The sequence below is a fragment of the Athene cunicularia genome, assembly GCF_003259725.1.
Source record: "Athene cunicularia isolate RWA chromosome 7 unlocalized genomic scaffold, athCun1 chr7_part1, whole genome shotgun sequence".
Taxonomy (NCBI): Eukaryota; Metazoa; Chordata; class Aves; order Strigiformes; family Strigidae; genus Athene; species Athene cunicularia.
Window position 1 is genome coordinate 6,559,055 of NW_020799107.1, and position 12,727 is coordinate 6,571,781.

Below are 12,727 nucleotides of genomic sequence, written 5' to 3' on the forward strand. Positions count from 1 at the left end.
CACCCCATGTCTGCAGGAAGAGGATGGGCCAAGCTCCAGGTTCATTCTCCCAGTTTTCCCCTGTATTGCTTGTGTTTTGCAGTCTGAGTGTGCCTCACAACACAGGGAATTGTCAGGGCCTGTAGTGATTCCAAGGGACTGTTTGCATCCAAGTCCACTGCCCTGCAACAGCAGCACCACATGTCTGTCCAGGAGGTATCTGTTCCATGTTTCTGACGAGAGGAAGGGACCAAGAGGTGCCGAGAAGCACCCCCAACATCAGCAGGCGTGGAGGCAGGAAAAATTCTAAAAGCCCAAACATGAAGTGCAGGCCCCTGGGAAGATCGATGGGCTTTAAATCAATATTCCTGTTTTTTGGTCCATAGGACTAGCCACATGCAGGACTTGATTTATGGTGCCCGGTTCGATCTACTTAACAACAAAATGGAGTTTCATCTCATACTAGGGACCTGTTGTTTAATAGAGGGACAGAGAGCTAGAGCTGCCATTCACAGCCTTCTGCTACTACAGGCAACTATATCCTATGTAGTCTGTTTCATGAATGTATTGAGCTCCATCTCAAAACCAGTTGAGTTTCCTGCTACATGGAAGACTGCCAGAACTTCACACCCCTGACAGTAGAAAAGCAGCGTCTTCAGATTTCTAGTATGAATTTATCCTTGGCAAGTTTATACTCATGTATTCCTGGGCTAGCAGTTTTTAAAATCAGGGTTTTTTTTTTGTTGCTTGGTAGTTGTTCTGACATACTCATCCATCTACTCTTGCTCTTGGCTGCAGCCAATAAAACTATTGCAGTCACTGCCCTCCTGGTGACCAGTCAGGAGGGAAGTGAATTGTAAGATGTAAACACCAACAATTATGAATGTTCTTTGCCAGTGGGTGGGTTTTTTTAATATGTCATTGCATAGTTTGTGCAAAAGAGAGATTAATGTAGCACTTTGTTTTTGGATAAACATGACTGTGAAAGTCAAGTAACTCACATCTATGCTTTTGGGGAGAAAAAATTGCTTTTCTAAACGAAAAGTAATAAATTTACATTAAGAGTACAAAGGGATACACTAGCTGTGAGAAGAAATCATTATTAATCTTATGGACAGCATCCCTTGTTAGGGTGGTTGTTGTAAAGTTACATGTAGGGCATTGATTTAAATATACTTCCCCTTCCCAGCTGGTCCTTGCCTGAAGGACGCAGTAATGGGTGAGCAGAGAGTTTTTATTTCTGCCCTCAGGATGGTGATTAATGGGGGCTCTGTGAGTGTCTCCTGCCAGGCGCAGGGTGTATTTCTGTCTGCCGTTAGAAACCTCTGTCTCCGTGGGAAGGGTGGAGCAGCAGTGAAATTCCTTCTCTGTAGTCAGGTGTGTGCCCAGCTGCGCAGCTGGTGGGCCTGTGGCCCTGCAGCTGGTTGTTTTACTAGGGCTCAGCTCCATGTTGGCTCCTGGCACCCTGCGTTTTAAACAACTCTCAGCCAGCTCTCAGAAATAGCTGGACAGCAAAGGGGTTTATTTCCACTGAGTTGGGCTATGAGAATGAGGAATATGTTGATTAACAAGCAAGGTAGGGTGGGCTAATACACAGATAAGAAAATGAAACCCTTTTTCTCTGAATTTTTTTGTAGATGGTTCTGCTGGACCAACCCTTAAGTCTTTGATTTGCTAGATAAAAGGTGTCTGAACTGTCCTTAGGGCAGGAAGCCTCTGTGGTTACTTCCACTTGCAGTTGTATGCCTGGTGACATTTCACTGCACGTTTGAGTGTGTCTAGAGCAGAGAGGAGGTACAATTTCTCAGTTTGGAAGTATTTACTCCCTGAGTGGTCCCACCACCCCCATCTCCTCACCAGAGCACCCTTTGGGGACATGCCGCACGTTGAGGGAGGCGGGGAGGCGCGAAGCACGGGTCCTGTGGCAGCCAGGCCTGTCAGACGTGCAGTGCCTCAGCCAGGTCCGGGCGAGTCCCCCTTCCCTGCGCCCAGCACAGCGAGGGCAAGCGGCCGGGAGCCAAGCCTCTGTCCCAACACCAGGGCCGGAGAGCCCGTCCAACCAAGCAAATGTTATCCTCTGCACTCCCTCTGCGTGATATTTGGACCTACTGTTTAAATAATGCTTTGTGTTGCAGTCCTAAAAGGCATGAGGAGAACAAAGTATGCATTTTAATCATACAGAAATGTTATTTGGCCCTTCTTTTTCCAAGTCCCTCATCAGCACAGATGTCTGTCTGGGAAGTTCTTCTAATGCATACTAACTGGGTGCTGATGAGAAGGAAATATCATCCAAAGTGCGTGTAAGAATACAGGAACTATATATTAAATGTCAAGAAATTCCATTACTCAGCTGGCCATTCTACTCCTGTTTGCAAAACAGTACCTGCAAAAAAAAATTCTAGACATGTAATAAATGATCATCTTAAAATTTTGCAGTTGCTGCACATTGTCCCTAACAGAAAGAGCATTTGATAGTGATGCTTTGTGCATCTTACTGTAAAGGCTGGGCTCCTGGTTTTTATAGGTACTCAGTATTTTCCACTGAGATCTTCGGAATATCTGGCCCTTCTATTTTATTTTTAATGATTTGCTTATATTTCAGGGGAAAATATTACCTTTTAAAAATGGATCATCAGCCTCCATTTTTGATTGTTGAAGCTAATCTTTAAAATTTTAAAACATCGTTCTCATTTCTTTGTTTTTTCTAACTTTGCTGCTGCCACAGAAGAAGTGTCTGCAAGGATAGTACAAGTAGTAACAGCTGAAGCTGTAGCAGTCCTGAAAGGTGAACAGGAAAAGGAAGCCCAGCACAAAGATCAGCCTGGACCACTACCTTTAGGTAAAACGAGACAAAGAACATTTGAAGTATCCTCGCGTCTGCAAATGTTATATGTATGTATTTTACAAAAACGAGTTACAGCTGTGTATTCACATAGGTTATGGTCATGGGTAAGCTGCAGTGCCACTGGATAAATGCTGGAACCACGTAATAATAGCAGTATCCTTGTTGACCCAGTTCTTCATGGCCCTGTGACTGTCTCATTCATTGTCTGCTCCAACAGCAGTTCTCCACCTGGTTTCTGACTCCTGGGTGGTGCCGCTGTAAATGTAGTTGGTAGTAGTGGTTTTGTCATCATGTTTGGTGGGACACAGCAATGCTCAGAGCCTGTTTGTGTTCAGACATGTACAGAATCACAGAATCATCTAGGTTGGAAAAGACCTTGAAGATCACCTAGTCCAACCATTAACCTCACACTGACTGTTCTCAAATGGTAGAATGCAAAAGCGAAACATTGATTTCTGAAGAGGCAAAGATTAGAGGAGAGGCATATAAAAAAAAAGTGAGGCTTTGCTGGTTGGGTGCTGGCTAATCAAAAAGATGGAGGAAGAGCACCTCAACAGGAAGCAGAGAGGAATGGGGCACACCAGGTGAGGGTGGGAGAGGGGTTAGCAGCTGGGCAGGGTGAGGGGAGATCGCAGGAGAGGGAGGTATGTGTGGATGAAGCAAATGCCAGTGGTACAGGTTAGGAATGGTACCACTGCCACTGGTCCATGCTGTGCCCTGATCCTCCTGCTGGCTTCTTTGTGAAATGAAATGTATGTGTCTGTGTGAGTATATACATACATATATATATATATATATATATAAAAATATAGTTAAAAAAGTAAGTATACAGCCGTTTGACCTACAGTGCTTCCTCCCTGCCAGAAAACTTCCACAGTAGCTCAAAGCATGTACACCAAAGGCCAGAGAAAGGCCATACTCCATCCTGAAGTAAGGCAAGTTTTGCAAGCCTGCCCCGGTATAAATTCTTCTGAGTTGCACATACATTTTGATCAAATAATGCCCTGTGGTATTTTCCTCATCGGTGGTCTGCTTTGTTTGGTACAGTGAGTGGACCCTGCTTAGGAATGAATGAAATTCAATGAGTAATTTAGAATATTCATTGAAAATTTGGTTCCCAAGGTCTTTAGCTTCATTGAACTAATTTTGAACTGCAACAGGGAGATGCGTTACTTGGTAATTTCTCTTCTTTGCAGAGACCCAATTTTACATGGAAGACCTCAGTTCTACAAAATACTTCATACATATTTAAGCACAGATTGCTTTACTGGGGTCTGGGTGAGGCAAAATGGGTATTCAGTTCCATGTACTTGGATAATACTGTGAGAAGTATGTCTTCAGTCAGCAAACGTTGGTGTAACAGTTCCTGTGGTCAGTGACTGTTAAATATGTGTGGGTAGAGTTGCACTGTGATGGAAATATAAATATTCTGTCGCCGGACAGCATGTCTTAAGGACAAGTCACATAAGGGTCTCCAAACTACACTGAAATCCGTAGAAGGAGGCCTGGTGAATTCTGCTGGGGCTTGGAACCTGGCCTTTCTATGCTTTGGAAGAAGCCCCGAAACAGAAACTGCAATCTGCCTGTTGAGAGGTGACGTTTATAAGACAGATCTGTTAAAACAGATTTTTAAACTTTTTTTAAAAAAAACCCAAACATTGGTTAAGCCTCATTAGTGGATCTCTTCTTAAAGAAAAAAAAAGAATTCTTAAAGTGATTGGTATGAAATCAGCTGCACAAGTTATGATGAGTTAATTTCAGAAGCAGTTTGTTTAGGATTTCATCGTACTTGAATTGAAGTAATTGAAAAAACATCATCTGGTTTCAGCATCTCTAGTCTCGTGACAGGGAATGAATCTAAATCCTAGTCTAAGTGCATCTAAGATTTCACTGTGCCTTGCTCAGCTGAATCACTTTTATGTCATGGCTGACATAGGATCCCTATGCAGATGTCTTCTGTATTTAGACAAGCAATATTTGCATGTATTCTGTGATTAACCTTGAACTCATCAGAACGAGATAAAACAAACCAAGCAGAATGTTTTTTGTTCATGTACTCAAGGTAAATCGAAGAGATTGGATGCCAGATTCTAATAGTGTGAATTTATACAACCACTCATGCTCAGATGCTTTTTTGTTGTTGCCTTGGGTGATTTAATGTTTTCTAAGTGGCAATGCTGATTGAAAAGATGATTTTGTACTTGATTTTTATATTGTACTCTGTGACCAGAATTTTGAAAATAATTAACACCATCTGGAAAAAAACCCAGTCCTTTTATTATAACTTTAAAAATCCGTATGTTCTGAAAAGGTCTCATCTGAAAATCCACTAGGCACAAGTCCCCATCGAATAATTCTCTCAGCTGGGCAGAACAGGCTGACTGCAGCTTGTATCAAGCCTCGGTCTGCCTGGAATTAATTGCTGTATCTCATTTTCACTGTTTGGTTTCTAGCAGTTGAAGAGTCAGCCAACCTGCCTCCTTCCCCGCCTCCCTCGCCAGCTTCCGAGCAGACTGGAGCTCTGGAGGAAGGTAAGGGTCTCCTGGACGTTGCAGTGCACAGCTGTCAGCAGAGGGATGAGACATGAATCTAAAGGATGGGGGAATCAGAAAATGGAGATACTTTCTGCACCTTCATGTGAAAAGATAAGGCATTGCCCAGCAATAACTCCCCATCTGCAAACCAACTGCAATGCATGGATGAGGTAGACACATATGCACAGAGGTAACTGACAGGATATGTTAAGTACATCCATCTTAAAGAAAAAAAGATGGTGATGCTCACCTGTTTATCTGTTATATGCAATATGAGCCAAGATGTCTGCTGTCCCAGTGTGGTCACCAAAACTATGATTCAGTATGGGTCATCTTTCTTTTCTTAGAGTTTGTTTGGCTGCTTTTTTAATTATCATTAGCTTTGTTTTTGGAATCTTAAGTGCATGAAAGCAAGGAGATTCAGAGCTGGATCATTTCTTTTGTCTTTGACCTGCAATTCATGCTTTAATGCCTACGTGTGTTGGGGCTTCTGTACACAGAGTGCAAGAGTCAAACAATAGTCTCACAAAGCAAATTTCTACTCTATTCTTGAACGACTGATGTTCAATTTCAGTAGCTCATGATCACTGCATTTCCTTCCTACTAAAATCCCCTCCAGCAAAGAACTTAAGTGTTGGCTTAATTTTAAGCAGAGGCCTAAATCCCAGTGAAGTTGTCACAATGGTAAGCATGTGCATCAGTGCTTTGTTCAACAGAAGACAACTGCTGCATCAAGGCCATCAGTACAGGTTGACAGCAGTATGTTAAAACTGAGCTGTAAAATGTGGATAAGAGGGAAGGATTTGGGTTCAGAATCTCCAGGGGACTGTCAGTTGAACTCTGCCATGTCAAACAGTGTTTTTATATGTCCATTAATTTCCTTCTTGGATTTTCTTTTAGCATTTTTTTTCTTTTTGTTAAATATGCATGAAAATGACTTCTTACCTCCTACTGAACAAACTGTATTGGTATTTTAACACAGAGCCTCTATTAATTTTGCAAGTGGACCATTGCTATTTCATGTGCTGATATAGTCTGACTCTCAGTTTATCAGGACACTGCAATTAAGCGTGTTCCAACCTGTGATCATTTCTGAGATAATGTAATTACAGGCTGAATTAACAACATTCGTCAGTCATCTGTACTGGAATTACCTACTGGATTTGGTTAGTAACCGATATAACGAATTTGATTAATTATTGGTTTTAAAAAAAAATCTGCCCATTGTCTGCTTACAAAAGTAGTACCACAGTTCCCAGACTCATCACCCAGAGGTAATGGCAATCAAAACTACTAACTTGAAAAGGAAGCTAGTAGGGCATTAGCAAAGGCTTTTAGAATAGTTATCAGGGGTTTACCACTGGCTTTGAATATATAGTTTACTTGACTAGTTCAGCATACGCTTTTTGATTTTTCATATTGCGATGAAAGGTTCAGGACAACATCAAGGTTCTTCTGTTACCCTTAGCGGAGGGTTAGCTTTGCGTACTGTTTCTATCAGCAGTATTATTTGCACATATTTAGGATTTTAGAAAGTACTCATTAATTAAGTGACAAGAGGTTGTAGATTGCCCCCTAAGCAAATGCAAACCATTTTGCTTGTATTCACACAAGAAGGTGACAAAACACTGTACAACTCGAGGTTACTATGAACTACTGGACTGTGCTGTTCCCAGCTGTGCATATAACTCATCAAGACTCTTAACATCGTTCTTCTCTTTCCTTACATGTAGAATTGAGTTAATGTAATAGCACTTACTAACCTACCCCACAGGAGTGGTTGCAAGGACTGAAAGGTCAGTGTTTGGGAAACATTTTGATCATTTACACAATACCACAGTTTTTTAAAGCATTTAAATAATTTCCTTTAATGATAAACAAAAGAGACTTTTCCATTACAAGACTTTGATTCAATTCTTCATTTTTCAGAGCAGATGGCCTGTATAAATCCTAAAAGTGTAGGTTTGTAAGGGAAGCATGGACACAAATGATGTGCTGAGTCATTAATGCACTCTGCTGGAAGCTTCTTGTTTATGTGTGTCTCTTAAAGCTGGAACTCACAGTAGAGTTGGTTGATGAACAGGAGGAACTTCTTGAAAAAAATTTCTCTAGAGGCATATTATGTTGCTTTTTACCAAAATATCAGTGTTGTCAATTCAATGTGATTAATGGTAGTAAAAATGTTGTGTTCTGTCCTGTGTTAGAAGATGTGGTCCTTATTTTCTGTGGGTATGTTGAGCTTTTGCTGACTTGAGTGAGCCAGACCTGTTGTTTTCATTGAGGCAAAGCTCCCAGTCAGAAAAGTTTGCCTCAGTAGTATTTGACCCAATTTTACCATGCTTGTCTAAACCTTCAGTTGTGTATACCATCTGACTATCCATCCTCATGCACCTTTACATTGTCTGTCTTTCTGCTCAGTAGAATACAATTTATGAATTTAACCCAATTCTTCACTTGTTGAACAAGGAAGGTGAGCACTTGGTGTGTATATCTACCTCAGACCTCCTTTTTTCCCCTTCTCTTAGAACATTTTCCTAATGCACTTGTCAGTGTGTGTTGCATTGCTTTGAATTCAAGAGACTTCTTTCAGTCATAGTAGGAAGGAAATGGCTGCTGTAGACATGACGAAGGTGGATGTGGCCAGCCATGCAGCAAACGCAAATTAAAAAAAAAAAAAAAGATAAAAAAGACAGAGAGCTTTGTGGGTCAAGTGTATTTCATGAGAGAAAGGAGTCAGTGGCTGTAGGTTTCTTTCTTTCATTTGGCTGCAGAAAATCATTCAAATGAACCTGTCCCTTTTAACTGCTGCAGAAGGTAAGATGAATAATTTGTCTTACTGAAATTATTTAATTTATTTCAAGTATAGTAACAAAATTTTTCTCAGGAAATGAAATTTTCCCTAGCACTGTCTAATCCTTTTATCAGTTGTATCTGGTCATGCAAAGGTGATGCAATAATCTCTTGCCAACTTGGCATTTCTTTTGTGCTCTGTGGTCAACATCTTCATGTAGATGTTTGTCTAAATGTTACAAGATAGAAAGATGCCTTTGATAAATTTTGCTCCATTTTGAAATAGGCACTTCAGATTAGACTTTATGTATCAAATAACAGTATTTTGCAAACTGAAAGGAACCAAATGTCCTATAAAAATGGATCTACTTACAGTAAAAATTACTTCTTGAAAGGCATTTTCAAAAGATACCTGGAAGCTATAGCAGAATTAGCCTTTGTGAGAAGTGATTTTAATCTTGGACTTTAGAATACAATCGGAATTTTTCCCATGCTTTGAGGTGAAAAAGATCTATTAGGAGGAACTAAAATAACAAAGAATGGATTTTTCTTGTTGATGAAATAAAGGCATATCTTCCTTTAAAGACATCGTTATCCTGTTAATGACATTATCTGCAGTAATTTTGAAAATATCTTTATTAAAACCGATAAATAAACAATGTAAATTTGTAATAGCCACAGACATAACAGTCCCAAACAATACTAGACTTTGCACTCTTAATGATTTTGGACCATCACAATAATGTGTATTAAGCATTTTTACTGTTGTCAGTTCCTGTAGTTTTAAGGAACAGAGGCAGGGCCTGTATTATTTTGCCTACAATCCATTCAGAGCCTATAAAGAAGGAATTTTCAGCCTTGTTTGCATCAGTATAGAGAAGTCCTGGGGTGTCATCTTCACACTTGTTGATGCATTTAACTTCTGAAGGGCCCACAGCTGGAAGGAGAACCTCCCCTTTTGCACATCCTCCTCTTTGTATTCTGCTTCTGACCGTATCGACCTTCTGTTCTTTTCTCCACAATGTCCCAGTTCCAGCAGAAGAGGTGGCAAGTGTGTCATCCCTTTCCACTCTTCATCGCAGTAATACATGGACTAGAGTGAGGGCACCCTGCAAAGAAGCAGGAGTTGTAGTTTGAATCTTCTCAGAGGGGAATTGATTCCTGGCATCTTGCACCCTGAGATGTGTCCTCATGCCCTGTAACAAGCCTTTTGCAAACTGTGAGCCCCCTCAAATCTGTCACTGAATTTTGTAGAAGCTTCTGTGGAGAAGTCCATGGGTTCTGCACTGCAATTCATCAAGATGCTTCCCTGTAACCTTACTGATGGCTCTTAAGTACTAGGGAACGTAGGAAGCTCAGGTGCAGCCCCGTGTTTAGCATTTCCTATTGCAGGGCTCTGCAGAGCTTCCTGCTTGGCAGAAGCAAGTTGCCAGCTTATCGTTCCACACCTACCTCTTTTAAGCATGCATAAACCCCTGAATCTGAGGTTTGGATTCCACCACAAGAATGTAATAGCTGTATTACCAGTGGTTCAAGCACATTTTGTGCCCTGAAAGGATTTGTGAGAACGATTCTCTTAACCTAAGTTCCATGGGTGGTATTTATGTATGTGCATAGCATGCCTTCAGTCCTGGCCAGCCTCAGGGCTGTCATGGAGTCTTAAACATGAATAATCTTTCTTTTGCAGTGCTGTGATACATATTTGAGCTACTAGTATTGCCACTGATGAATATTTTTTCTTCCTTTTTGTGGATGATTGAGCCTGAATGGGTTGATATTACAGCATTCTTTTCCCAGGCAGAAGAAATAGATGTCGTTACATTACAGGACAGTTGCTGCCGTGTTGCTGCAGAAAGCACAGGGTGCTTTTTTTGAAGACACAGATGTTGTCTTGTCATGGTGGGCTATAGAAAGAAACTTAAAACTTAATGTTAGTTGCCAGGAACAACCTTAAAGCTCATATAGATGGACTTGGTTTGGGTAAAAATTGCTTTCCAAGACTCAGTTAATGTTACAGCAGCATTCATGAGCCATCTTGGTTTTGGGTTGCAAACAGAGATCTGGTTAATATCTTTTACACTGCCTGTGTTAAAGCCTTGCTTTCTGACTCAGTGTTTTGGAACTGAGAGGAAAGTTTTGGAGGCTCTGGGGAAACTCTTTAAATTGTAGTTGCCTGGAGAAAGGCCAGGGAAATTGGGCATGGACTTGTTTTTGGAGCTAGTAGGAAATTCAGTGGGATAGCTGCAGCTGCTAAAGGCCCCCCATGAATGTAGTGTTCATCAAACTGCCAGTTGTCATACACAGAGAATGGGTTTAAACATATTTTTGCTAGTACTAGATGTTTAGTTTTTTACAGCTTTATTCATGGTGAGATGGCACCTTAGACTACACAAGATCTTAGGGCTCCCTTTTAGGTTTGTATGGATCAAATGGTAGGACAGTCATTTTTACTGAGCAGGGTTTTTTGGGGGTTTTTTTGTCTTGCAAAAACCATCCCAAGCTCCCCCAATCTGTAGCTGTCAGTAGCTGGTGTAGTCCTGAGATGAGTACATGATTATCTGCGATGCTACAGTGATGGGTGAATAAAGCTGTCATTCCAAAGCACTGGCAAACACCGGGGTGGGAGCTACTTCACCCACAGAAACATGACACAACAGCATAAAATATAGGACTAACGGAGATGGCTGTGAGCAGCTTTATGTGGCCTTTATCAGGATAAAAGGTAACTAGCTATTTGGGGAAGGGTTTTTTTGGTACTTTAAATGTTACTTATTTATAGGGAAAAGAAGTTGGTAGTTTAAATGTTACTTATTTATAGGGAAAAGAAGAAAGTGGGGAATTTAGAAACAGATACAGTGAGAAATAAACCACCATTGACCAAAGTGTAAACTGATTTGCTTTTTGATTAAACAAATTTTCAAAATTTACACTTTCTAGTACTTCACCAGGTGACTATGAGGGGTACAACTGTGTTGGGATGCTTCAGAGGTTTTTAATACAGTCAGTCAGCTGTATACTACATATGAGTATCGGTGCAATTTGTGAAATGTGGTTTGTGTACAATAGGGGGATATAGTTTTGAAGTTCAGTTATTCCAAGGGCTGGTTTCTGATGTTCATAAACACTGTAGGAAACACCACATACTTGGCCCATGTGTTAAAATGCAGAGCTGCCTCATTCCTCCATCCTGCATTAACCTGTAGCCTGGCTGATTTCATCCACACTGCAGTACAATACAGTGGCTAGTGTTGCTAGTGCATGCATCCATCCTATCTTGTCTTTTCTTTGTCTGTCTGTCTGTCCTGCAGCTTTTGTCTGTGTGTGTCTATTTGTAGATGAAGGGGCGGAGGATAAGGTGGGACCGCCACACCACTGCCCCAGCCGTGGGCCTGCTGCCAGCAGGGAGTGGCGCAAACACCTGGCCCCCTCCATTTCAGTGTCTGTGCCCGATGATGAGCCCTACAATTCGGATGAGGAGTACTATGAACACCCTTTGTTCAGCTCAGAGTGGACTGGCTCTAGTACACGTCCCAGTGCCACAGTGAAGAGCACAGAGGTCTTGTTGGGCCATGATGAAGGTGAACTGAGCATGGTCCCATTTTGTTCCTCTTCCCCTATACCCACCTGCCATCCATTCCATTATATACGTGCCTGGGATTGCTGCTTTCTGGGGAGGGAAACCTAGTTCTCTTTTCTCCCCACATGGAAGTGATGCCCCTCTAGAGTCTCTCCATCTCAAAGTGAAGCTGCAGCGTGAGCAATGAATGCAACTTTGGAGTCAGTGAAACCATGATCCCTGCTTAAATCAGGGCTCTTGGTCTGCTGACCTGCCTTATAGCACAAGTAAAATGAGCAGCTAGTTAAAAGAAGTGTAAACTAATTCGTTCTTTGTGCCGGAGAATTACTGCCAAGAACAGTGTGCAAAATAGGCCAAAATATTGGTACTGGAGGTCAGTCAGTTGGGAAAAAAAACGTGTCTATACCAACAATAGCAGTGGAAAGTCTTTAATTCTTCAGTAGGCAAAGAAAATCAATTTTACCCCAGTATACACAGTTGTCTTCAGGCAGTATTGGGTCATGTTTGATCTTCAGTTTTGTGGATACACCCAGTTAAACATTGTGTCAGGTGCCTGCCAACAAGGAGAAAAAAACCCAGAAGTTTACTGTTCTGTGTTTCTGTCCCCGCTTTTTCTATGGCCTGAGCACATCAGTAAGTATTATTTGATCAGTGGGGGTTATGTAAAAGTGAAATGGCTGTTGAGGAATCAAAGGATAATCAATTTCGGTGACTAACAGGAATGCTGATTACTTCTCCAAGGCAAAATAGATCACATTTCATCTCGCAGCGTTTGACTACCTCAGTCTTGGGACACAGGAGCTGAACTTAAAACCAGTACTGAATCCTCTAAGCGTATACCTGAAGTTGCTCACTGGGTCATATCAAGAAAACCAGAGTTGTTCAGAATTGACAGGATAATATAGCCTAATACTGCAACAGCACCAGAAAGAGATCAGTGCTAGTAATTGAAGATTGTTAATGTCAGCATGTCTGCCTGAGGCTAGGGGAGACAGAATATCA

General features: G+C 41.4%; 1 protein-coding gene across 30 annotated transcripts in view; it reads left to right on the forward strand.

Moving 5' to 3' along the window:
- The window catches only part of MAP2 (microtubule associated protein 2), a 222,603-nt gene that overhangs the window by 168,566 nt on the left and 41,310 nt on the right, over positions 1–12,727 (forward strand). For 25 of the 30 annotated variants that reach the window (XM_026852882.1, XM_026852873.1, XM_026852861.1 and 22 more), the window contains 2 exons: positions 2,705–2,818; positions 5,278–5,355. Coding sequence is in view for 29 of the 30 variants with exons in the window: in XM_026852873.1 (XP_026708674.1) it covers positions 2,705–2,818; positions 5,278–5,355 (192 nt within the window). In the remaining variant the exon portion in view is untranslated. The remainder of the gene's footprint in view (positions 1–2,704; positions 2,819–5,277; positions 5,356–12,727) is intronic. The other 5 variants (XM_026852874.1, XM_026852880.1, XM_026852881.1 and 2 more) reach the window with 3 other exon arrangements.